The sequence below is a fragment of the Parus major genome, chromosome 6 (assembly GCF_001522545.3).
Source record: "Parus major isolate Abel chromosome 6, Parus_major1.1, whole genome shotgun sequence".
Lineage (NCBI taxonomy): Eukaryota > Metazoa > Chordata > Aves > Passeriformes > Paridae > Parus > Parus major.
In genome coordinates, this window is record NC_031775.1 from 7,745,210 (window position 1) to 7,770,878 (window position 25,669).

At 38.8% G+C, this 25,669-nt stretch overlaps 3 protein-coding genes across 10 annotated transcripts in view; 2 read left to right on the plus strand and 1 right to left on the minus strand.

Moving 5' to 3' along the window:
- The window catches only part of SHLD2 (shieldin complex subunit 2), a 29,983-nt gene extending 22,337 nt beyond the window's left edge, over positions 1–7,646 (plus strand). For 4 of the 7 annotated variants that reach the window (XM_015632577.3, XM_015632578.3, XM_015632579.3 and 1 more), the window contains 6 exons: positions 696–890; positions 1,744–1,878; positions 2,849–3,055; positions 3,909–4,143; positions 5,759–5,874; positions 6,456–7,646. In XM_015632577.3, the coding sequence (XP_015488063.1) occupies positions 696–890; positions 1,744–1,878; positions 2,849–3,055; positions 3,909–4,143; positions 5,759–5,874; positions 6,456–6,628 (1,061 nt within the window). In that variant the 3' untranslated portion in view covers positions 6,629–7,646. Of the gene's footprint in view, positions 1–695; positions 891–1,743; positions 1,879–2,848; positions 3,056–3,908; positions 4,144–4,374; positions 4,662–5,758; positions 5,875–6,455 lie in introns of those variants that run through there. The other 3 variants (XR_004498097.1, XM_015632581.3, XM_033515574.1) reach the window with 3 other exon arrangements.
- A 1,410-nt stretch (positions 7,647–9,056) lies between these two features.
- On the minus strand, positions 9,057–18,260 carry LOC107206654 (synaptotagmin-15). 2 transcript variants are annotated; one of them, XM_015632591.1, is made up of 8 exons: positions 18,184–18,260; positions 14,853–15,051; positions 14,072–14,214; positions 13,250–13,545; positions 12,280–12,450; positions 11,642–11,762; positions 10,417–10,596; positions 9,057–9,354 (listed from the first exon to the last, which is right to left on the minus strand). In XM_015632591.1, exons 1-8 carry the CDS (start codon positions 18,188–18,190, stop codon positions 9,218–9,220), a joined length of 1,254 nt encoding a protein of 417 aa, XP_015488077.1. In that variant the 5' UTR covers positions 18,191–18,260; the 3' UTR covers positions 9,057–9,217. The 2 variants fall into 2 exon arrangements, with proteins under 2 accessions (XP_015488077.1, XP_015488078.1); XM_015632592.1 differs by having other exon boundaries at positions 10,413–10,596.
- A 1,055-nt stretch (positions 18,261–19,315) lies between these two features.
- GPRIN2 (G protein regulated inducer of neurite outgrowth 2) overlaps positions 19,316–25,669 on the plus strand; it is a 28,594-nt gene continuing 22,240 nt past the window's right edge. The window contains exons 1-2 of the mRNA XM_033515541.1: positions 19,316–19,825; positions 20,449–20,587. The gene's annotated coding sequence lies outside the window, so the exon portion shown is untranslated. The remainder of the gene's footprint in view (positions 19,826–20,448; positions 20,588–25,669) is intronic.

The following is a 25,669-nucleotide window of genomic DNA, read 5'->3' on the forward strand; positions in this document are numbered from 1 at the left end:
GTTGGCAATGTCTCACACATGGGATAAAACAGAACTATGTGCAACTGAGAGGTACAAAACACAATAGAAAAGTGTGACAGGAACACCTGAGCACAAGATGTGGACATAACATCAGATAGGCATGTGGAGATCATGGTAAAGTTTGATGGCTGCTACTCTGAACTCTAAAAAAAAAAAGTTTAGCTTAGGAAAGAGCAGTTATCCCAGGACCTGGCTGTGTGATGTCTGAGATTTCATGAGGATTAAATTTTTTGCAAAATAGACTAAGAAGATCCATTCAGGGAAAGTGATTAATTGCAGGCCAAAGAGGATTGGAGACAGAGGGGAAAATACTGTGGAAGTATCACTGTTGTTCTTACAGTCTTTGTGGTGTCTGCTATTGAGATGCCAGCTCTTTACAGCAGATTCTGAGGTCAATGATCAAGAACAGCTTTCTTCTTACCAAGCTATGATATGAGATTTTTTTCTGTGTATTTTGAAGTATTGCACTTAGGTTAGCTTCATCTGCCTCCTCTTGATACTACCCTGAAGTGCAGTTTAATTTCAGATCAAGTGTTATATATCTCAGGAATTTCTTACCTTCAAATTGTTCTTAAACTGTTTTGATTTTGTCAGTGTAAACATGTTCCAAGTCATAAGTGATATACTTCTAAGTGTAAAAAGCAGTATGTGACTTGGCCTTTTTTCCACATAAGTTTATCCTCTAGTGGATGGTGGTGTTCTCCTTGGCTTATTGGCATACATCTCATCAGAATTTCCACACTTCAGAGACATTCCACAACGACAAGTTCAGAGACTGGATGATGTTCAGTATGTGCAGCTAGATCAGCTCCAGCCAAATACTTTGGTGCACTCAGTCCTGAAAATTATCAGTATTTCTGTGTTAACAGGTAAGTTCATGCACTCAACTTTGACTTCTGAAATAGGTGGAACTTAAATTTTTTGCAAGGCAAAATGTTTCTCACTGCTTGACTTCAAGCTTTGCACAAAAATTTGATCACATTGCACTCTCATCTGGAATTAATAAAATACACATTTCTACCCACATCATCAATATCATGTTTATTAGTCATAAGTGCAGAATTTGGAAGACAGAAATCTTCATAATTTTCTCTAGTATGTAAATCTTGGAGCTAGATATTAGTTAGATATTTCATCTTATTTAAAAATTATTTATGAAAAATGCTGTAGTTTTAGTGTGGAACTGAAACAAACATGCAGTATCCTGGATAAGGGTAGTATAGAGATGTCAGTTGTTGCAATTTGTATGTACTATTACTAATAGTTTTAGTATGCCTTGACTATACTTGACTATAGTTTTCTTTTATGTGAAAAGTTCTAGAGAAATGTTTCTTACTTTGTATTCTCCAGAAGTTATGGGAACTTCCAATTACAGTGGTTGCTGAGAGATTGAGTACAGTTTCTTTCTACTCAATACCAGTCAGGATGAGTAGGAGCTGAAAGATGCTCAGATACCTCCTGCTTCAAAGGGAGTTGTCTAATTACTGAGTACTTAGATGGATAAAAGTAAATTAATATACTTTATGCACTCCCTTAAACTAGATTTCTGTTGAAGAAGAAATTGGATTATTTTCTGTCCAGAAGAAATTGTATTCTTCTTTGCTTTTAATTGTAGCATAAAATGTGATAACACCATGATTTCACTGTAATACTGAGGCACATGGGGTTTGTGTGCTTACATACTTTTCACTGTAGAAGTAAGGTAATTTCAATTCTTTTCAGAGTCTGTGTACAGCTACAGAGGTGGCAGCCAAAGAAAAGTTATTCTAACAGTAGAACAGAACAGAGATCAGCCCTATAGGATGGTTCTGTGGGGAGCAGGGGCTGCCTGGTGCCCCCAGCTTCAGAGGAAAAAAGGTAAGGTCCTTGTACCTATTGGTAGGTGTAGAAGGATTTTTGTGATGCTGTTAGTTCCTTTTAAGTGTTCAGCTGGTAACATTTATCCATTCAACCTTTAAATACTCCCCTTGGAGGGGCAACATATTTTATGCTAATTCTAACATGTCTCCTCTGTTGAGAAGCAGTGCCATCAGCAGCAGAATTTGAATGCACTTTAGAAGACTGAGAAGGCATAAATATTCAAAAACTTGAATCTATATACAAGATGCACTTATTTGCATAGGGCCTGGTTATGTAACTATAAAAAAATCCATGAGTTTTAAGTGTGTTACCAGTTTTGCTGGGTCTTCCTTACCATTATCTAGGCTCTGGTTTAGCATGAATTGCTGGGGTTTTTCTACTCCTTTTTTCATTTTCTGCTTTCCACCTTACTTGTGTCAGGGTTTATATATTGATGGTCTTGAGATCAAGTCCAGCTGTAACTAAGTGAAAGCATCTCTTGCAAGAATTACATAGAATGTGTTTCAGCAGTGACTACTACCAAATTTTGATTTATTCCTAGTCTTGTTCTGTTAGGTTAAACTAGGTTTGTGTTAAATTGATGATTGTGAAGATAGAAGATTAAAAAATGGACATATTAAAGAAATGGAAGCTGATAAGTTACATTAAGTTTTTTCTCTGAGACATTGACAGCATTAGAGCTGACAACAAATTTCAGAGCTAGTTTCTTTTTGAAAAGGCTGAGTTGTCTTGACAGCTGAATTTGGTAGAGGTGAAATGAAATTTCTGTTATGGGACAATTCATGCAAAGTTTATAGGGAAAGGAAATACATGTCATCACACTTAAAATGAAGTTGGCAGTGCTGACTGTATGAGAATGTCTTCTGATTTGTTTCTCAGTCTTGCAAGTGACCTTTGGCTTCCTGTAAATCAGCCACTGTATAGAAAGTGAACTCTTCTGTTTGCTCTTTTGTTCTTGGTTCTGTAGACCACATATGGGACTTCAAATACCTTCTGGTCCAACATAGTTCTGTCTCAGGTGACTTGGAACTGCACACAACTCCCTGGTCATCCTATGAGTGCTTGTTTGATGATGACAAAAGGGCAGTTGAGTTTAAGGAAAAGTTTCAGAAAAGTCAAACATCCCTCATGGAGTTGACAAAGCTCTCGGCACACCTGGAAGAAAAATGCTCAGGTAAATGTTATCCAGAACTCTAGAATGTCTGTTGTGCCATGCATAAGTAGGCAAAATAGATGCTCTGTTGATGAAGTAAGATCACTGGTTTTTTAAGGTAGCCCAGGTCTGGTTCTGAATTTATTCTGAATTTCTGAATATATTCTGAAGGCTACTGCTCTGTACTTGGCCAAACTGAATGCAGCCTTCATCCCCTGAGCCCAGGGGAGAGATAGTTGTGTGTGATGAGAGCTTTGGAACACAGAGGGAAATGCTGACTTGTCCACACCAACCAGCCCAGTAATGTTGTGACTCATTACTGAAAGTTTATCAGTGTTTCTCAAACACTGGAACTCTCTAGAGTAAAGAGAGTAAAGAGTAAAATAGCTGCTGCTATTGAAAAGTTCTTACAAAAGGACAAAGATGACATTTTACACAGTCATACTCTTCCAGATAAACCTAGAAGATTTCTATGGTTGGTGTTAAATTCTAGGAAGTGATTAAAATTGTTCTTGCAGCATTTAACACTAATTTATGTATAAATAATGGAAAGCTAAGTTGTTTAAGCTATGCTGTTCAGTGTTTTTGAAACAGTGGGAGGAAAATCACTTTGCACAGTTTTGATCTCTTATTCAAGCACCTTCTGTTGTGGCATTTACTGATATAATACCTGAAAATGTAGTACTTTTATGTATTTTAAAATAATATTTAACCACCAGGATTTTTCATGATCTTAAAATTTGATCATGTGTTAAAAAAGGGGGAAAAACTAAGAAAGTTTTTGATAGCAATTTTGGTTTTGAATCAGCTGTAGCCATTTATTTTGCTTTCAGTTCTAAATAAAACTTAATTCAGATTTGAATTGTTTTTGTAGGAGTGATTCAAGTGAAAGCCCATATCTTGGAACTGCAATTTACTATTTCCACTGGTCAGTACAAGCAACTCATCTTCTCTGCTGACACTTCACTGGAATGTGTTTTGGCTTCTCTGCCTATGATTACATATACAGGTTGTGCCAAATGTGGTTTGGAGCTACAGGCAGATGAGAACATGATCTACAAGCAGTGTATTAGATGTTTGCCATACAGCAAAGTAAAAACATTCTACAGGTAAACAAAACAGAGCTAAAGTAGTGTTTATTATTAGGGAAGTAAACTTTCTTTATTTTAATTTCCCAGTATCTAAAATTCTTTATTTAAGGTGTGGTTAGCAATCCCTGTCTCTCTAATGAGTTTTTAAGTTGTTGTTCTTGAATTGCTGTATTTTATTGGCATTATTTATACATTATATTCTTCGTTTAAATCTAAGTGTTTAATTTCTTTGAATACTATATCACGCAGGAATGATGTTCACCCAGTACAGTGTCAGATAAAGGGAAGATGGAGTAGAAGCTTGAGGACCAAAGGAAAACTCCTTGAGAATCTCATTCCAGCCTAAATCTGAAATCATTTGAATGCAGAAGCATGTTTTTAAACTGATTTAGTAGTTACAGCTGTGCAGAAATAATACTGACAAATGTTTTCAATAACCTTTCTTGGAGAGCAGAGATAGTGAGTTATCACCAGATGGCACTGCGAGACACAGATATTCACACTTAGGGAAGTTAAATTAAGTGGATCCAGTTGATGTAGGTACATCTTTATTAGCTAATTGTTTAATTCTCACATTTATCTTTTGAAATGGGCTTTTGAAATGTAATTATCATAGTGACTAGAAAGACATGTAGGTAGAGAATGTTTATGGAGGCAACTATGGATGTATTAGAATTCTTGAATATGTAAATTTTCTATCTAAATTTTTTCTCAAATACTTTTTAAACTCATAATGAGCTTAATGAATCATTGGCTTAAATACTATTACTTAATGAACTATGAATTAAATATCCTATTTATCTGACCAGGTAGTGACTTAGTATTTTTCCTGTAAGCAAAATAGTCTTGCATCTTTATGTGCTATTTGTTTTCCTGTGAGGGAGGATTAAGTGCAAAGAGGTCTTTTTTCTTAACTGAAAAGGTTCTGCCAGGCTTTCATGAGACTATAAAATCTCAGTGGGTATGAAGGACCTCAATTTGCTCCTGCAAAAAAAGGTGGTAAAAAAATAATAATGATTTCCAATGTTTGTATTCTCAGCCTGAGAATGTAGATTCTAGATGTAGAATTTGCATGTCCATTTTTTTCAGAGAAAAGCCTGACATTTTTCACTGAAATTTTTTTTCTGATCAGTTTAGTAAGAATGCATCAACTTGGGAGTATTTCAAGGAGGGATTTTTATTTGTTCAGCTGTTTGTGAAAACATATGGTTTTTGTTACAGTACAAAGATATGCCTTGGTATTATGTGGCTATAAAGTGATGTCTTAAGACATAATATTGAGTGATGTTGATACAGATGATACAATTCCAAGTGATACACCTAAGCTTGTCTCCTCACTTTGCATTTCCACCACCTCCATGGGCAATCCTGACCATCCTAACAGTGAAAAATTTCCTTCTAATGTATAATCTGAATCTCCTGTCTCAGTTTAAGGCCATTTCCTTATGTATTCCTCAAACTGATTCCAGTGCTACAGATTTGACAGATGAGTATGTAGAGATTTTCTCACTTTTCTGTGTCTTGGTATTTTGTTGCAGAGTAAGATTAAATTGTAGTGCTTTCTTAAATTTTACTTCAATAAAAAACAAACCATAGCAGGTAACTTTCGTGAAACTTTTGTTTTCTGATCTAGACCTGCTTTGATGACAGTAGAAGATGAAGGATATGAAATTTATGTTCATGTGGTGTCTGAGTTACTGGAAAAAATCTTCCTCAATATTCCTGCAGACTGGCTGAAGAGATCAGTAGGTACTGATTCATGAATTACTTGTGATAGAAACAGGCAGCAAAGTTCACAATGGAAGCAAAATTTTTAATCATTGACAGTTTAAAAAATCCCTAAACAACCAACATCAAAGAATATTTCAGTGGCTGTCTGGCAGACTCAGAATTTCAGAGGAGAGGTTGCAACAACAGGAGGTGAGATGATGTGAATACCTATTATTTAACTAAATAGTTGTAGTTATAAACCTAAATATTCAATAACTAAATGGATTCCTTATGTGCAAAATAGAGACTCTTAGGAGCTTTTAGAAGTAATAGGCATGTTTTCATGGTTTGAAACACTGAGCTGTGTTTCAGACAAGCTTTACTTGATAAATACTGTTTCACTTGAGAGGTGGTTTATGTGATTCACAGGTGTTAACAGTTTAATGAGAAACAGGCTCAGCTCATTGTTTTTAAAAAGGAATTAAAAATAGAAGTTATTTTTCTATTTAGATGTTGCACTTCACTTCCAGTAATTCCATGAAGTTTCATGAAGGTAGAACTTCAGTGTTAGGTGCTATTGTGAAAATCATGTGTAAATTGAATTGTTTTGTGTTTTGCAGTGCCCTCTTCAGATATAACTTACAGCACAATAGTAGCAGATCTGTGTCATTCACTGCTGGCAGATACAGAAGCATCCTATTTGCTGGAAATCAGAAGCCACTTTGTGCTAGATGACAACAGCTATCCTTTACAAAAAGATTTCCATCTGCTTAATTTTCATCCTGATCTTTGACCTCTGCACTTACTGAGTAACAAAGACCATAAGGACACACAGATATGAAGCAGAAGAAAAATGACTTAGCTGAAGGAAGCAATCTCTATAATATAGGATTTTGGTTTTAACTTATGGAAAAAGCAAAACCATCAAAAGGACTGGTATGGAATATCTGCTAATAGTATATACTGTGGGAGTAATACTGATGAATTTTCATAAAGTATATTTTTATACATGTATTTTTATGTTAAGAATTAAGTTAATAAACTCCAGCAATTTCTTTAGTATCTGAAGTATTTTCTCCTCAGAAAAATTCACTACTATTGAGAGACTGAATTTTCATTAGACCTGGCATGTTAGAGGAAGACAGACAGAATTCAGTAGTATTTTAGTTACACAATTTTTTGTTTATTTTGTCCCACATGCTATCTGTAACTTGGTGGTTTTATTTTGCTGTTGTGGTTTAACAGCAGAATTTTTTGCCATTTACCCTCAGCAATTTTGCTGCTCCTCTTTTCTCTTGTAAAACTGAATTGTCTTATAATCATTCTCCTTCAGCTCAAGGTAAGTCTCAAGCACAGGATTAGACAGATACTATATAAAAGGCAGTAGGTACAAAAAGTTACTCATAATGTGACAGTTAAAAACACTGTATTACATATCCTTATTTGGTGATTCTCACTTTGAAATAGCTCTTCTTCAAGAAGAGTCAAAAAGGGCCTTTCTTATTTGTTTCACTTGGATGACCATGAGTACAAGTACCTTGGTGAGTGCATTAGAATTTTTTCCTTCACAATTTAGCTGAAACTGCTGAACATACAAGCTGAAAGTATTGTTACTTTAATGTATAAGAAGAAGAGAGGACCATACTGTACATCAGGTCATACAGGTGACTTCCCACCTTAGAGGTATTTGTTAACAGACACTACATTGCATGCATCTTCTTGCACAAGCTCATAAACCAACTGTCTGAAACACTACTAACAACTTTTAAGATCTTTATTGGTATGATTGAAATAATAAAAGACAAAATTTATTTGGTAAATTCATTATATTCTAGTAATATATGATAACTGTGTAGTTTTTCTACAGAACAAAGGCAGTAACTTTGTTTATCAGATTGGTTTGCAGTAGTTTTGTGGGGCTGAAATTGGAATACAGCTCTTTGGGTTTAAGTTGCTGGTATTACTCCTTCAGCAAAGATATAAGGAGGATTGAGCACTTTGTCAAATTCAGTTTAATGTAATGAGCTTAGGCTCATTTTGTATCCAGTGGTGTAATTAGCAAGACAGACTGTGATGGTACCATGTAACATATCAGATGGTGGATCAGGGAAGTCTGTTGTATTACAATTCCTCTGTGATATCTTCTCATTCATAACATTTCCTTTAGGTAATGAAAATATCACAATGGAAAGTGGTTTCATCTCCCCAGAGAAGCCTAACTTTTTTAAGATTTTGAATTAATATCCTGTTTGAAAGTACGTTGGTTTGGTCTCAGCTGTAGAGGTTATGGAACACGATTGTGCAAAATGTTTTGCTGCAGTAGTCTGTGTGTCTGGTTTATGACTGTACAGTGAGAAGGGTACAGAGCTCAGGTCCCCAGTGAAAAATCAAGAAGAGAAAAATGTCCTATTTTATTTTGATTAGGAATAATTGCTCTGAATTACTTTACAGAGCAGTAATTTACTTAATGAAGAAGACTCTACTACCAAAACAGACACATGCCCAGGGGCCTTAAGCTAATTGGATTTTCAGAGTAAGAATGGTCATACGAGGTCAAACCCAATGCTCTTGTAATCAGTGCTCTGTCTCCACCAGAGATGTGTTTAGAGAGAAATATAAAAGGACAGGACAGGTCTTCATCTTACTGTCTCAGAATATTCCAATACTCCAGTACTGGAATAGCCTCCAGTCACTGGTGACTCTGTGACTTCTTTGCTTGTCCCTTATTGTCAACACAAAGTGCTGGGGTCAGCTGAAAACACTGAACTGAGTTACTGTAGGAAATACATTGTGCTGAGGGATGTGAACAGCTGCTTCTAGGTGTGTGACCAATAAGCAGTGCCTTCACCCTTCCTGTTCAAAAGAGGCTTTAAATATAATGCCTCTATGTTAGATAAGTTCTACATGTATTAGTCAGTATCTTTTGGGCTTTGTCTGTTTTGGCATGCTCACTAGGCTTCTCTCCCCTTTGCTGAAGCCACTGTGGTAATGTGGAGCAATGGGCAGATAGGTCTGATGTCATCACTGGCAATTCTTGGGTCGTTTTGGGCTCTGTCTACATGATATGTGATCTTTTGTGCCCTGAACTCATGACCAAGAAGTGGAATTTATTAGTCAAAATAATTAATACTGAGAGATCATGTTTGGCTGGTTTTTTTTGCTTAGCTGCACATTAATTAAATTTAACATATATTTTGAAGAGAGGAAAGAGAGACTCCCAGTCTACCAGGGACCAAATCTTTTATTTGTGTTTGGTTAAGGAAATAATTTATTTTATTGTTTTCTACTTTGGATACAAAATCTTAGCAAAGATTTTTGTACCCTTTAGATGAGAAAGATAGTAAGAGCTTTTCCATGTTAAGGTTTTTTTTCTCAGTGCTGTTCACATGCTGTGACAGAGAGCATGCCATCGTTTAACCAGTTCCTTGGGCTTGCTGATCATCTCATTCCAGTGTTCCAGTTCTTTGCCACGTGTGTACATGAAAGGCCCAACTGCTACTCGCCCCAGCAGAAGTGTTTCTGGGGAAAAAAGAAAGCAGTTAGTGATGAATATCTGTGATGCTTCTCTGAAATCCTTGCCTAAATTAGAATATCAGCCTGTATTTCTTCAAGTACTGCCAGTTCTCAAAGGTATTTTTAAGCCAAAATATTCCTGAAGGGAGTAAGTCTGGACTTCAGTTTCTGTAACTTGTGCCTGCTGAGGTTCAGCATTAAAAGGTATGGGAGTAAGAGGGTGTTCAGTCAATGTAGGCCTGTCCTTTTGCCTGCAGTTAAACATCTTCAAGGTACAGATATCTGTATCTGCTCTGCCCCTTTACCTCAGGTTTATTGTGGAAGTGTGCCTTAATTTTGGGCATCAGCAGCCTCACAATGCTTTGCAATTGATTTTCACAAAAAATAAATGCAGTTGCTGAGACAGCCCAGATGTCTGCTGAGGAGCAGATTGTTTATTCATGCCTGGACTTTTCAGCTGTGAATGGGGAAAGTTGAGATCATATTTGCACTGCAGGGAAGATGTTTTTCTTCTGAGCAGTGGAAATCCTGAATTCTGTTTTGCTTCTGTAAGCAGAACTCCTTAATGGATTCTCTAACAATTAGTAAGAGGTGGCCTCAAGCATCAGGTTCTCATCCAGGGAATGGAGATGTTTGCTAATCTCCCTTATTCCTCACTGCTAAGAGAATTAAAATTCCTATTCCTCTTTCAGATTTTCTTAGAAAGAAGGAATGGCCACAAAATTTTGGAGGTTGTGTGTTATACACACAAATGTTCACATAAGCTTGTTTTAATAGGATACTGGAATGAAACAGTACAAATGCTTGTACTGGCATTGACTAGTCTACAGTGATTTTAGTCATGTCTTCCATGAAATTTAGGCTCTGAAAGAGACAAGTGCTTAACTACAAATAAGTTGTTCTTCTTTTAAAGAGACAGCCTTTGAAATACACCAAAACACTTCTGTTTTATGATTATTGCTGAACAGGACTTACTTCCTCTCAGGTTTAAACACGTCTCAAATACGTAAGAGATTTGACACCTTGACTGTAATAATTTATATGACTGTTATAATTTATGGAACTTACTTTCTCCTTTGTTACTCTGGAGCACAGATAGACTCAGGCTTGCTGTATCCAGCTCTGTCTGATCTGCCTTGAAACTGAAGGTTTCATTGTACACAGGATTGGGAGTTCCCAGAAGAGTGGCTGTCTTTTTACTTTTGATGAATTTATTGTGGTTCATTAGTGAGACTTTGACATACACACCTTAGAGAAAAAGAAATTCAAGACTAAAAGACACGTTCAAGAAGCAGTTGGGAGATGGATTAAGGAGTTTCTTCCTTTTGGGAGTCAATATCAAGTATAACATCAGATTGTGAAAGATTCATGGAACACTCGTGACAGGAGGGAGTACAGAAAGTACTGAGGGTGCAGTTTTGCATTGGACTTTACAATTTAAGTGCAGTTAAAATAAGCAGCCAGATTGGGATCTGCCACCCTGCATCCTTGATCTTACATTTCTGTGCCTTCCCTTCATCTGATGGAGACTTTTTTGTAGGCTTAATTTGTTCAGTCAAAAAAACTTCATAGTTGATGTGTGTATATAGAGGACTAAACCTCTTCTCTTTTTAAATGGTAGGTATATTTTGTATTTGTATTGTTTAGCTTCAAAGCTCTGCAAGAAATCACTACAGACTGAAATACAAGTTTGGATCCTCATCTGTTTTTGCTTTGAGTGTTGGATTTTAAACAGCATTTTGAGGTAATCTCTGAGACCAGGGACACATGGGTATGATGTACCAGAAAAAGCCCTCTGCAGTAAGGGAGAAAATTGTGAGTCCGCACCATGGTCCTTTAAATAATAGCCAGGTTGTCGTAAAGTGGGATTTTTTTCTCCCAACTCCATTCCTCCCAAGACAGCTGTTCACCATAAGCAGTTGTCCTGCAGCTGTTACCTCTGGGAATTTGACTTGAGGCAACTGTTTATGTCAATATCCCCTGAAATGCTGCCTTCTCTGGACTGGAGAGCAGCAAAAGGATTTTGCTCACTGTACTAAAACAGGAGAAAAAAGTTACCACCAATTGTCACAGGACAAATCATTTGTTATGAAACAAACCCCAAATATAGCAGAACTAAGCAATCAAAATCTAATTGCCTCAGGGCAAAATATGGCTTGTTTCCACTCAAATCACCAGGATGTTTATTTGTTCCTATCAGAGTCCCACAGTACAAGCCTGGGTAGACAGATGAGGAAGGAGCAAATTAAAACAGGAATTGTGGCACTGATAGCAGGGAGGAAATCCCACTCACCAACAGCAGGGCTCTCCTCCTGGAGCTTTAATCCCCTTGCCCTCAGAACCACCACAGTGAGACGGCCCAGGTAGTCATTGTAACTCAGGGAGAACTGGATATCACCATGCTCTGAAGGAGGCTTTGGAAGCAGAACAACACCTGTCAAATACGTCTGGAAAACTCTCACTGCTTCTCCCCATCAAATGGGGAGAAAAACCCTTTTTCATACTGATGGTATCTGTTACACTAAGGCATGTGAGTGAAATGTAATGGCTTTATTTATGCTGTTGTAACATTTGATGGCACCAATTAATCAGCCTTCCTAACCCTCAGAATTATTCTTTTCTAGGGGTCATCTATTTCCTTGCCTCTTCTGCTCTTTTTTGCTCTTACTAATTGAAAAGAGAAGCAAATACCAAAAGTTCTTATGTAATTACCTCCTGATTCATGTGACTCTTTCCAAGTGTTTGGGTAATCTCTTTACGACAGCTATGGATCTGCCGGTTGGTAAGATGGGAATTTCAGTTCCAAATGTTTTATCAAGTACTTTTGCATTTGAGGTACTTGGTAGAACATAGTTCTACTTCAGCTATATCCTTCCAATACTTGTAAGATGACAGAAGTTCCACAGTGCCAAGAAGCCTGGTATCACGTACCTCCAAGTTTTCTTTCTCCAGATCTCTCCATATGACTAGTTTGTTGTCCTCGGTTAATGCTTCATTTTTTAGTGGGAAGATAACTTGGCCTAGGAGATGATGCTTCTTCTGTTTATCAACATGATAAACCAAAAACTTTAGAGTCCTTTGGAGCAACATTTTACTGGAAACCTGTACAGGAAAAGGAAGAATATTAATAATTACAAAACATCTGACAGTTTTCTACTCTAGCATGACTTCAAAGGAAATAATTTTCAAAGTGTGTTAAGTGTAGGTGGAGATTTCCTTTAATTATTTGAAGTCTACTTTGAAAATTTGCCTGAAGTTTTAGCTGTGTAGAAGTCAAGATCCAAGCTAAAACCCAAGTTCATTTGAAAGGTATGAAGTTAGTTGGTGGGTTTTTAGCTCATATGGATCTATTGCTGTGTGATGCATTCACTTTCAGACACAAATGTTTACAATATGTAAACATTTTTTTCAGTGTCTGAAACACAAACTTTTTTTTTTGTTTTAAAGCTTTTGTCTTGTGATGTGTGCTGAAAGCCTCTTAGCATGGGGATCCAAGCTGCAGAGTACTGTAGAAATAGCAGCCCAGACATTCCTCCCAGGCTCTGCTGTCCAGCCTACTTCCACAGCAAAGAAACTAAAAGCTGTGAAAGCATTATATCTGTATTGGCTCCTTCTGGACTTCTAGAACTGCTGGACTGAACTGCTCAGCTGTAGTTTTTGTTATTCCCAGAGCAATCCTTAACTGGAATCCTTAACTTCGGTACAGACGTGCAGTAAGATCAGTTCTGGAGCCACACACTTCAGTAGCCCAGGATCTCCAGAAGCCCCAGTGAAAAAATCCTGTCTCTGGTGGAAGCAACTTCTACCATGATAGAAGCATTGTGAACATACAAACGTGTACTGTAGTACATATACTGACAAGTTAATATTTGCAAACAAAAATCTGCCTCATCAAAAGTACCTGGAAAACAAAGTTTTCATCAAACTGCGGGTTAAGAGTTTTACGTTTTGTTTTGGACTGCAGGTAGCTTCTTTCATCAGGCAGCAGGTAGATTTTCACAAATGAACTACAGGAATCAGCAGGAGGCTGCAGCTTTCTGACTTTGATCAAGGAGACAAGGAGCCTTTCTGACTCCTGCTCGTATTCTATGGAGAACCAGAGGCGGCCAATGTTGCCATCAGGAAAATCTGTTTCGCTTTTGTCTTCAGGAAACTTGTACAGATCTGGGTTAATGGTCCCCACAACATAAGCTCCAGCTTCAAGAAAAGACAAAACAAGCACCTTCAGATTAGCCTCAAGAACCATTGCAGGCATTTTTATAACCACTGCTGTATTTGGGTAAATCAGATTACCCTACCCTCTTTATTAACAATCAATTTTTGGTAAGAATTTCATATTTTATTTCCTTTTCCCTCAAATTTGGGGGAGTAATTGTAGACTGCACCACTTTTCTTTCTCTTATTCCTGTGATTGTACCTTGTTAGTTCTAGCTATTTGTTGCAGTCTGCAACTGGTGAATCTGCTGTTTCTGGGAACAGCAGACACTTCCTGGCCTTTACAAAATATGGGAGGAGAGACTGCTTCGTCTGCCAGATGTGTAAGGTATCACAGCACTGGGACCAAAATGACTACATTCTTTCCCAATTCTTACACTTAAAAGTGCTCAGAGTTTTCAGGGCTTGTGCTGTGTAATGCTATCTCTGGTGTGCCCCCAAGATACATGCTTCATAATAATAAAGCCACCCAACCCTTAAAAATAGTCCCATTTTTTCAATGCCATACCCAAAGAATGAAATGATGAGCGTGGCCCAGACTGAGGGGTCATGTAGGGGTCCCTGTCTTCCTGAACCTGTTCTTCATTTGTCAGGTGAATCCAGTCTCGCCCATGCAGTGTTGGTGGAATGATAAATGGAACACTTCTGGATCTGCTCAAGACAACAGCGCCTATTGACTCTTCTGGTTTAAATGTGGAAACCAAACTTTGTAAGAGTAGTAAATTTACTGTTCTTATGTCACAATGTAAAAATTCTACGGTCATGCAAAGGTAAAAATGAAATCAAAAGCAAATGAAATCAATTGCTTAATGCATAAAAACCCAGTGAGGCACATTAGGTCTTAATTCTTCTGACTGATTCTTCTCTTTCCCACTTTTCTTCCCTTTATTTATCTTCCAAAAGAAAGGAAGAATTAACTGCAGCTGTTTGTTTTAGAGCCTAAAACCCCTGCAATGATTAATTCTCTAAGAGAGTCTCCTTCCTGAACTGAAGTCCTATTGCTTTTGTTATTAGACTAGAAATGACTCTGAAACATAGGCTGGGTTTGTGTAACAGGTAATGCTATCCATGCACCAATTACACTTGAATATATTCTCTCTTTTAAATAAATCAGAAATAATCATCACTTTCATAGTTTATCCTTTTCCTAAAAGAACTAAACAGAAGATGACTGATGTTTTCATATATTTTTATTTCTGTATATACATATTATTTGGATCACCTTCTCATTTGAGATTTGACAAGCTGAAATAAATTACATAGCGTATGCTTTAGAAACAAATATGTACCTTGTGCTTTTTAGTTGAATTTCAGAATTTGCCTGGTCGTGGAAAATGGCATTTGCATTTGTTGTTTTGACAGGATTGATGAGCTTTTCATAAGAAAAGAGGCGGGAAAATTTTTTCCAGAGCAGATACGCCGTTATTCCAAGGAGAACAAAGAAAAGGATTCCTCCTGTTATACCTCCAGCCACAGCAACTGCTTGTTCTGTTCAAACATAAAAGCACATATAACATCACAGGAAGTGCAAAGTGTATTTTGTGTGTAGACAGGAATATTAAAGCTAACAAAAACCATTCCAAAATTATTTTTAAATGAAGTATTTGGCTCCTGTGCGTACTTTTCCTGGTTATAGCATAGTGCAGCACCTGAAGACATATGACAATGACAGTGACAGATTACAGTGTTCAGAAGCACTGGCACTTACTGGAATGTAAGAAACTACAGACATGAGAAAAAAACCCAAATGCCAAAGAATTGTTCAGGCTCTTGTTTTGCATTAGCATTTCCCTTAGCATGGCAGAAGTGCTGGAGCTTGCATAATGGAAGAAAAAGAGAACCCAGGAACACCTAATATGAAAGGTACCATTATTTTGGTTTGGTTTGTTCTTCCAACTATTCATCTGTGTTGAATTGAATCTAGATGATGGCACACAGAACAAAGTAAACCTATGGGTTGTTTTCTTTCTAAGGATGCATGTGTTTCCTGATCTGTGAGGTCAGAGTTAAATACCTGTTAAACATAGTTTCCTGAATTGTGAGAACTTAACCTGCAACAAAATCTTGTATAATTTCTGTGAACAAACCAAAACCCCAATAAACCTAATTAATGTGTTTAATATAAATATGAGAAATTCTGTTTAGTTAGTTAATATAAATATGAGAATTTCTCATTAGATGAAGGGTAGACAATTGATATTGGGCCCAGTTCATTGCTTTGACATTTTTGTTGAGAATGCTGGAGGGATAGGCTGCAAAGATAATTTTGCTCTGTACCTAAACTTCAGCATTATCTTCCACTCTGCAGGCATGGGAGGCAGCTCAGGAGCAGCTAAGTACTGGGTGCTGGTAGTTCTCAAGGTCTCCCCTGAAACTGAAGTAGTGAGGTGACCTGGCATTTTCTCACAATTGGTATTGAATTTTTTTTATTCTTCTGTGCTTTTAGGTAGAGATAACTGTGATAATGCTTTATTCCTTTTTCTTTTTATCTGTCTGTGCTTGGTAGGTACCTTGCAGTAAGCCATCTCCACACAACAGTACAAGTAAAATAAAGACAGTACAAGCACAAAATAATCAGTCAACACTAGTGATAGTTTTGAATAGTTAAAAACTAATTTTATTTCATTTAGTTTATTCATTAGAGCTGTAAAGACTATGGGAGGTGAGTTGCAAATATATTGCTGATCTTTTTCAGTGTTGCCCTGTTGCAATAAATGACATGAAATGTCCTTCAGCTACAGAACACTTAAGTAATTACCTTGTGCTATAAAATTAACCTGGCTATAGAGCCTCAAAGGCCTTAATCTGATCCTGACTCATTTTCCTGCATTTGATAGAGTCACCAGAGCCAAGCTGGTTTTGCAGCTCCCCTCCAGGTGTGTTGCCTTCTCCCTCCTCTGCAGGAATTACCTGTCTGCTTCCCTGAGGCACATAATCACTCCTGTCTCCCAGCACCACCACGGAGCAGCCACCCTGCTCACGGCTGCACCACAGCAACAGCACTGTGCTGTCCTTGCAGCTGTAGGTGAAGTGAGTAGGTTCCAGCGTTCAGCCACACTGTTAGTACAATCCTTTTTCTGAGCAACAGGAAACAAGCACCTACTTGCTGTGGGTTAATATTAATACAGAGACAAGTCTGGTTGTGTCATGTGGGTAAATTGGTTTTCCTTGATAAGAATACACAGTATGAGGAAATGCATATGAGCATGGGAATTTTGTGTCTTTGTTCCTTTCAGTTTTGCAGGGCATGCTCGAATATGTCTTCAGTCAGACTCACATTTTATTGCATCCCAGAAGGTTAGATGCAGAAAAAATGCTTCCGTTTAATCCCATGAACATAATAGAAATGAATGATTTCCTTCATGTAGGTGCATTATAAACAACACAAATATCTATTTGGCTGGTAGTTTTACTGTCTGACATAAGTATCTGAAAGGTTTACATTTCAAGCAAGCTGTACAGGTCTTTGTTTAACTTGTCCTCTTCATTCACAAGTCTTTCATGTTCTCAGCAGCAGTCCTGTGTTCCTCTATAGCCAGTTTGTCACCATTTACCATTAAAGACAGTAAGATGAGGTGTGCATTGGTTTTGGAATAAGAGAATGAGTTTCCAGCCTCTTAGTCTCTATGTACTGAATTTGTTCACTGCAGAACAGTGATGTTAAGATTTTAAGGTTAAGATGTTAAGTTACAGAACAGAATGACATTAAGTATTTATGACATACCGATAGCCATCGACTCAAATTCTGGGGTTTTTTTAACTTTGCACAGCTGTAAATTTTTTTGTAAAGGTAAATTTTTGTTCATTTCTGTAGTTACCTGTAATTTAATGAGAGTAAGGAGAATTTGTCTCACTTTTAGACCATCTTACCTGATTAGATCAGCAACAGAACCAGTGACTTAGGGCACGGTGTTGCACTAGTCACAAAATCGACCACTGAGATAAGTAGCATCCATTGTGTGCAGGGAGAAAATATGTATATTTTAAAAAAACTACCTGTCATCCTGAGAAATTGATGTATCGTATCCTGCTGTGGTACAGGATCATGGCAACAGGAGATAGAAGAGACCTATTGGATTGCTTTATCTCGCCCCACCTGAGCCGGGGACTGTCTCCTGCTAATAGGTTTATCCTAACATAGAGGAGGTGTTGGCAGGCATCCTCTGTCTCCTCTGGGATCGCATCCCTTTTTGCATACTGTCTGGTTATATGCTTTTAATAAGCTTTACTTAAACTCTGCTGTAAGTAACTTTTGGAGTTACGAGCAGCCCGTTCTCTACCAAGAGTTTTAATCCCCATAGAAAGACGCATTCTACGCACATGTACAGTATAAAGGAAATATTTGAGGGGGAGTGGAGGCAAGACTCCGCATTTGCTGTGTCTGTCTCCAGAGCCGAGCTCGAGGTGAGGTGCTCCGGGCGGTGCCTCCCAGACCTGCAGTTCCAGGCTGTCTCTTCCCTGGCCGGCTCCGGAGGGACAGGTTTGAGCCGATGCTTTGGCGAGCCTTTCCCGGCGCCAGCGGGGCTGCGGCAGTGCCCGGCCGGGGCCGCGGGAGGAGCCGGGCACCCCATCCCTGCCTGCCTCCCTCCCTCCCTCCCCCGTGCACGGCCCGGCACTTACCGGGCATGGCTGCTGCTGCTCCTGCGGGCCGGGCCGAGTGCCCGCCGCCGCCACCGCCCCGAGCGCCGCTCGGGCCCGGCCCGCCCCCGCCGCCCCGCCTCGCCCCCGGCACCGCCACCGGCACCGCCTGGCAACCGGACTGCAGAGAGGGGCATCCCTGGCGCCCCATGGAGGAAAAGAAAAGGGACGGGAAAGGTTCCGCGCCGCCCCAGGCTCCCCGAGCCCGGCCAGAGAGGGACAGACATTGCCGATCCTCTGGGGAGGGAGGGCTGGAATGGGGCGGGAATTATTATAAATCTTCTGTCAGCCCTAAAAAGGTACCTGTGCGACACTGACTGTGTCAGAGAGCTCCAAAAACGGAAGTTACGCTCAGAAAAGTTCTTCACTGTTAGTGGCTTAATTCTGAATATTCCTGTGGGCAAGAAAATAACGTGTGTCTTTTATATCTTTAACAAAACATGTAAGCACAAAGGAACACGGATCTCCTTAGACAATTGTGATCACAGCCTTTCCTATTTGTATTTATGAACGTAATGATCTTTAAGCTCTGAGTTTCTAATAAATACAACCAACCAGATCTTAACCAACAAAATTACTCATGCATAGTTCAGAAACAAAGTATTTGCCATCACTTCTTGTCAGCTAATGCTTCTTTCACAGCCAGTATGACGAGAACCTACACCTTAAATTTAACAGCTGTTTGTATTACATGTTCTCTTCACGATTGTTGCATGTATAGTGCATGGTGTTGTCTAATCTAAAAGCCAAAGAATAGCAAGGAAATTAAAACCAGTAGGATCCGAATGAAATATCCTCTGTTTTTGTGGAATCTTAGAATTCTTTTTATTGCATTTAAAATGTTCTGCCGTAAATGTAGCTTAGTTAAGCTTTTTCTATAAATTTTTGAGTCCTCTGGAAGGAAGTATTTAGAGAATTTTTACCCCAAAAAGAAAAAGCTTCATATATTTTAGTTTTGTGCTTATAAGATAGTTAATTATTAAATAAATATTGCAAGGTCAGTGCTTTTGCTACTCTTATTTCTCCACTGAATTAGTGCAAACACTGAAGTGGAGGTGTTTTGCTCAGCAGTTTTGCACTTGTCAGGGTAACATCTGTAAGCATCAAAAATTTTGGGTTGTGTGGCAAGACAACTGTCTGCTTTCTCTTGCAGTGTTCTTGCTTGAGCTCATTTTTTGGCTGTGTGAGGAGAGCTACAGTAGCTTTAAACAGCCGATTGCTTCCCAGAACACTGTCGAGCGGTAAAGTGATCCATGCCAGATACACAGTCTCTGTACGAGCCGTGCTGCCTGTGTGGAGGTGTGGGAAGTTGGGCATCTGGGAAGCAATACCAGTAACCATCTGTGGATTCAGCTCCTGTTTCAGTCAGCCCCGCATGGGACAGACCTGGAGGGGCAGATCTCACCCTCCCCAAGCTCCCGTGGAAGGAGTTAATGGCAAAGCTGTCGAGCAGGGAGCTTTTATTTTGATTCGGTGCTCCACTGTGAAGTTCCTGTTTCCAGTCTTTCTGTGCTGAGTTCTTGCAACAGCTGGAAATCAGAATGAATACAGAACATGAAACACAACTGTACCCTCTTTTATCTCTGATTGCTAGTCTCCTTCCTAGCCTAAATCCCTGAAACAGGTGAGAGTTTAAGGTTTTGTGGACCTAGATATTTTACTATAAATATTCTATGTTTCTGGTGCATATTTTGTAACATACACGTTTTTCTGGTCCTGTGCAGGGACATCTTACAGTCAAACCTTGAGCTTTAAAAGACCACTTAAAAAATCTGTCACAAAACAATTTTCCAAACTGTGGTACCTCAAAAACAGCCATGTCACATTGCTCATTTGACAGCTGTTTAAGTAACAGTAAATAATTTACCATATATTCATGTAACTCCCACTAGACTGGGTGAAATTCAACATGTGTATTTTTTAAGTTGGATATCCTTGAAAAAATCAGTGAATATTTGCTTGACATATAAGCCCTTTTATCCCCTTCTGAATTACCATTAATTTGATTGCATGTAATTACTTAAAGCTGTTTATAAGAACATCCCTTGATAAAAGGATAGAAAAGTATTTAAAGAAGATATAGGTGTAGGATCACAAGCATCAATAGGTCTTTAGAAAGGTAAGTAATTGTAGCATCACTTTACACTGAGGTCTAACTCCTATTATAATTTATTAATAAAGTTTCAACAGATCTCATTTAATAAAAGCGTTTTCATTCTTTTTTTTTTTTTTAATCCCATTTTGCAGCTGTAGAATGATTTTCAAGTCCATCTATTTCAAGTGAAATATGTTCAAGTTATTCTGCCTTCACACCCACTCCCTCATGTTGGTGAATTTTGACTTCCATGTTGGTGGTACCATCATCTGTAATGGTATCTAGAAAGAGGTAAACTTTTTTTTTTTTAATTTTTTTTTTTTTAATGTTGCTGAGACCAGTGAATTATTCAGGAACAATAGATTAGGGTCTGCAGGGAGCACTGATGGGCACCCTGACTACAGCAAATAGATTACATTGAAAAGTATAATTGCAAATGGCAGAAATAATGAATACTTAGAATTTCTATAGTGCCTTTCATTTCCAGGCAATCATTTCCTGATTTCTATACCAGCATTAATTACTGGTAATTAACCATCACAAACCTTTTTGAAATAATAGTTATTGTTATCCTTATTTTATAGATTGTTTAATAACTGGAGTTCCTCCAGATCCACACTTGTGTAACTGAGATAAGAATTTCTCCCACAGTCTTACTGTTGGCCTTGGTCTGACACCTAGTTCTTGGCTTTAGAGGATGTGGATAATTGACAGTTTCAGAAAAAAATATGTGAAAGAAAGATCTACTCTTTTACAAAATACCCTTTGGATCCATTCTGGGAGTTATTTGTTATTTTCCTTTCCAAAGAAAAGATGGGAATGGGAGAAGTGCATCCAGAAGGGAATGAGTCTTCCACAATTGTTTTCTCTCAGCTTGGCTGAGCAGACTGCAACCCAAAATAGCTCTCCCAGTAAAATTAGAGGTGTGAAATAGGGGTAGAGACAGGGCAACATGGACAACCAGAAAAAAAATCTTCACAAGGTACCGTGTTTGGTGCTTCTAGATAGGCATGAGGAGAAAGACAGCAAAAGAAGAAAGGAGCTGAGGGGAAATAGCATTAACCTAGCTGTGGGGTTTGAATTCCTACTTTGGCACTTCATCTTAGCCCAGTGAAACTGACCCTGCAGCTAACCTTGACATTCTTCAGGGAGAGGCAGACAGAATGCTCTCTCTGGACCTGCAAAAATCTTCCACTGTTCCATTGGTTTCCTCATGGCACAGAACTGCTCAACAGAGCCTCTGCCACATAAAAACAGTTACAGCTTGGACAGAGCTGTGTCAGACAGATTTTTCCTGTGCATTGATAGCCATCTTTTGTTAGGTATTTGAAATCCCTGACAGACACAAACATTTGAATGCCTTACAAATATTTTTAGCACTGTTACAGAATACCTACTGATATGAAAGCATCTGTAGGTAAAGTCTGCATGCCAGCATCTCTACAGGATTCAGAATGTTTCTCTTTTTTTACCTTTTCCTTTTGCTTTTAGTAAGCTTCAGCTGTTGGTGTTGTCTAATAGCAAAATTTACACAGGCTATAGCACCACCTCCTGTCCAAAGCTGAGCTTTGGTGCAAATAATAGAGCAAAGCAAAAAGTTCTCTTAAAGGTGACCATTTCTTTAATGTATGAAGTAAAATGGAAAAATGTGCACTTTTATTCCTTTCAAGTGACTTTTCTTTCCTGTATTTTGTAATGGGAATTTCAGGTTTGCTTTTACTAGAATGTGTTCTTATGGTTGCAAGGTTTTTTTTCTGGTGTAAATTGCATTAAGAAAGTTAGTAGCTGGCTCTTGATGTTTTAAGAAAATAAGATTACGAAATTGTCGTTCCGATTGGGAACGGCCGGAAGAACGACACAGACTCTCGAGGGAGTCAGAACAAGAGGATCCTTCAGTTTATTGCTTGCAGGCCTGCTTTATAGACAGATACGTGGAAAGTACAGAAGGGAAACTCTTATTGGTTAGTAAACTGCTACATTACCATCATTGGTCAGTGGGGTTCACCACCCCCCTGACTTTCTCCTGCAAGGAAAACAAGGAACACAAAACAACACCTGCAAGGTTGTTTTGTGTCCCTGAGGATTGTTTTAATTCTTTCTCATGTCTTTCCCAGACTACTTTCTCAGGGCCAGCCTGAGAAGCTGTGCGGCCTGTAATCTGTACAGGCACTGTCAGAATTTAGCATCCATACGAAATGTTCCTTTTAAAGTGACTTTATTAATAAACTCAAAGTTCAGAGATAATATGCACAAATAGAGACTTTTGCAGAGAAAATTACTTGTGAAGGTCTGGTTTGCTTCGTTTTTGAGCTTTCTGGGGGCAATATTTGGCTTTTTGTTCCAGTTTTGTATACTTCCTGGCCTTGATAAAAGTAATCTAAACTCCATAACTTTGGCAGGGCCTTGCAAGATTATGTGTGTACACATGAAAAATGAACTGTTCACACAGCTGTAGTGAACAACAGAAGTTGCTCTAAGGCAAGACTGGTGTATATTTTCCTAAGCCTCGCCCTCTCTGAGTGAGGGATAATGAATTTAGGCTAGACATAATGTGAATTAGACAAATGGGCAGGGATTGCTGAGCAGGCAGGTGAATCCATAGACACTAATCCATCGTAAGATTTTCAGGGAAGCACAGAATCATATATGCAGCGTAACAATTACACCATGTGTAATACAGCCCTTACTGGTACAGCTTTATGGGATGCAAACTTTTAACTGAGAGCAAAAGGTGACGTTTCTTTTTAGAGACATTTACATCTGGAATCAGATACTGGAAGCTGCAGAGCTGTTTGCTCTAACTTAAAGATGTTTCTGCAGGCACATGCACCAAAAACCGCTCTCTGTATAGCAGAGACAGATTTAAGGGTGTCATCCCATACATTTTTGTGTTTAAAAAGAAATAAAAGTTGCTCAAAAGCCTGGGAAAGACCATAGGGAGCTCTTGAGGATCAATGGTGTAAGGAAAAAAATTAAAATGCTGAGTGTAGGGAAAAAGGGGTAAACCTTTCATATAATTAAGTCGTTGTTTCATGTGGGTAAGTGATGTTATTGTCTTTGCCAAGTGGCCAGGAGGTGGCCAGCAGGCGCCATCCTGGGGCTGTCCCTGCTGGATTTCCTTGGCGAGGAGCCCCACAGGGAGGTGCTGGAAGGTGACCGGCCTCACTCGGACACAGACTCTGGCTTTGCCGGAGTAAACGGTGCAGTGTGACCGAGAATCCACCGGGGCACCATCCCACCTGCAAAGGAACTTAATAGAAAGAGGCACTCTGCCCCTTCTTACGCCACTTTTGCAACAAGTAATCCTGATCCATTTACAGAATGTTTATCTAGTGCTGATAGTGTCCAGCATGAATCTACAATGCATAATGATCTCTCCTAAATACACCCAATACCATGGGATTTGGTTCCAAATTTCATTCCAGTAGATATCGATCAAACTAGGTTTGGCCTATGTCGGAATCCTAGATACAAAGGGTTAGAAATTTAATCAGGTATAGGGTACTTAACAAATGTCACAAGGGAAACACTACAGCAGCTGTGTGAACTATTCCAGTGACAGCAAAGGAAAAAAAAACCTAACCAAAACAACAAAAACCAGAAAAAAACAAACCAACACACAAAAACAAAATAAACAAACAAAACCAACCAAATCCTCCCCCCAAACAACCCCCCCCCCAAAACAAAAAGCCCCACATCCCAAAAAACTCAAAAAGGGTTGATCTAACTCAAATCTAACAAAAATCTAGGTTACAGCCTAGCCAGGAAGGGATAAAATAAGCTGATGCAGGCACGTTTTGTGTGGTAATTACTAGAGTTGTGACTGCTGCAGAAAGAATGCTGCACACTCTTCCTGTGGTTAGCTCTTCACTTAAAATAGAGGTGAGAATGTTCTAGGGAATACAAGAAAAATGAGAAGAACAAAAGTAAGTCTTTCAAGCCAGGAAGATTAACTGTCACTGACAAGGTATTGTTGTCTTGTTTTCCTTAGGAAAAAAAAAAAAAAAGTCTAAATGCTAGAAAGCAGTGGTTAGTTTTTTTTTTCTGTACGAGCTAAGCAAACAATTCCTGTGCCTTTCCCAGCCTAGGGCTGAAATGGTACATACTGTTGTTGGAAATACTAACCTGAAGGACACCTGCACAGCGTGGGTGAGCTTATTATATAACTTCATTTGCATGCATGGAGAAGTACACTGGTTTTGAGAAATTTAATTGATACCTTTTTTCCTACTGCCAAAGTAATTTTTCCTCAAAGAGAATGAACAAGATCTCTGACAACCTGTTTATTGGGCAACCAGGGGTTGAAGGATGGGAAAGAGTTAAAGGAGATTTTCTTTAGATTCCTGAGACCTATGAGTCAGTATGTCCATGAGCAAAGGTTACATAAACTAATAGATTAGAACAAGATTTAGTTGCATAAACACTGTTACTGCATTTCAATCTGTCACAGAGTCAAGCCAACAGATTATTGCAGGCAAAGCTAGCCTGGGGCTTACAGTCCATCTTGCTGGCTGCCTCTGACACTGGATACATTTGAAGTAGCATTGTTCTCTTGCTGTGGGGCTCCTCTGAAATCTAGGTCTTAGTGCTGCAAGCCTTATTTAATATACAGTGGTGTTGTTCTCAGCTCCTGTCTGATTTGGGATGTCACTCTAGTATATTGGTTGCACAATAATTCTGTTTCATTTAACCAAGGATCATCATACCTCTTATGTGACTGACTTATGGTCCACTATAGGCAGCCACAGGGCCTAGATCCAGGCATCCTAGATCCTCTTCAAATTTCCCCCCAACTTTCCTGAAGCTTCTGTCCCTCTCCCATCATACTCTCTCCCCAGAATATCCTGGATGAAGTCAGGGAGACCAGTATAAGCAGTTCCTGCTGAATGGGGCAGAAATCAGGATGGATATGTTACCCAGGAGTGTTGTCTGGGGAGAGGGAGTCTGGATTAGGAATTTTGAGTGGACTGGAGCTGATCCCCAGGCCATGAGACATTATGATGGCTGAGTTGTATGGGAACAGTGCAGGTCACACCCTTTACTGGAGCACACTTTTCTTGGAGCTGCAGAGCTGTGTTTTTTCTAAGTGCATGAGGGCAAATTATGTTACGTTCCCAGGCTGCAGTACTTTCCTCTTGTGTAGTATTTTCCTTTGCACTTTCCCCAGCTTCTTGCTGATCCCATTTCACTATTTTACATATGGGAATTGAGGCATCAAAGTTCAAGTCTTTATTTAGATGCTTAACTCCCAGTAAGTAAAGCAAATTCTCTCTACAGCAGGCTTTGTCCACAGCCCTCAGCCCTGGGCGCCAGTTAACATCTAGAACAGACTCTGATACTTTGTTGTTCAGAGACCAAGTAATTTTTTTTTTG

Coding starts and splice junctions, on each gene's coding strand:
- LOC107206654 (XM_015632591.1), bottom strand. Junction 11,763..12,279: donor TGGAGAAAGAAAACTTGGAG/GTACGTGATACC, acceptor CTGCTTCCAAAG/CCTCCTTCAGAGCATGGTGA. Junction 9,355..10,416: donor CCAGAGTAACAAAGGAGAAA/GTAAGTTCCATA, acceptor TTTTTTCCCCAG/AAACACTTCTGCTGGGGCGA.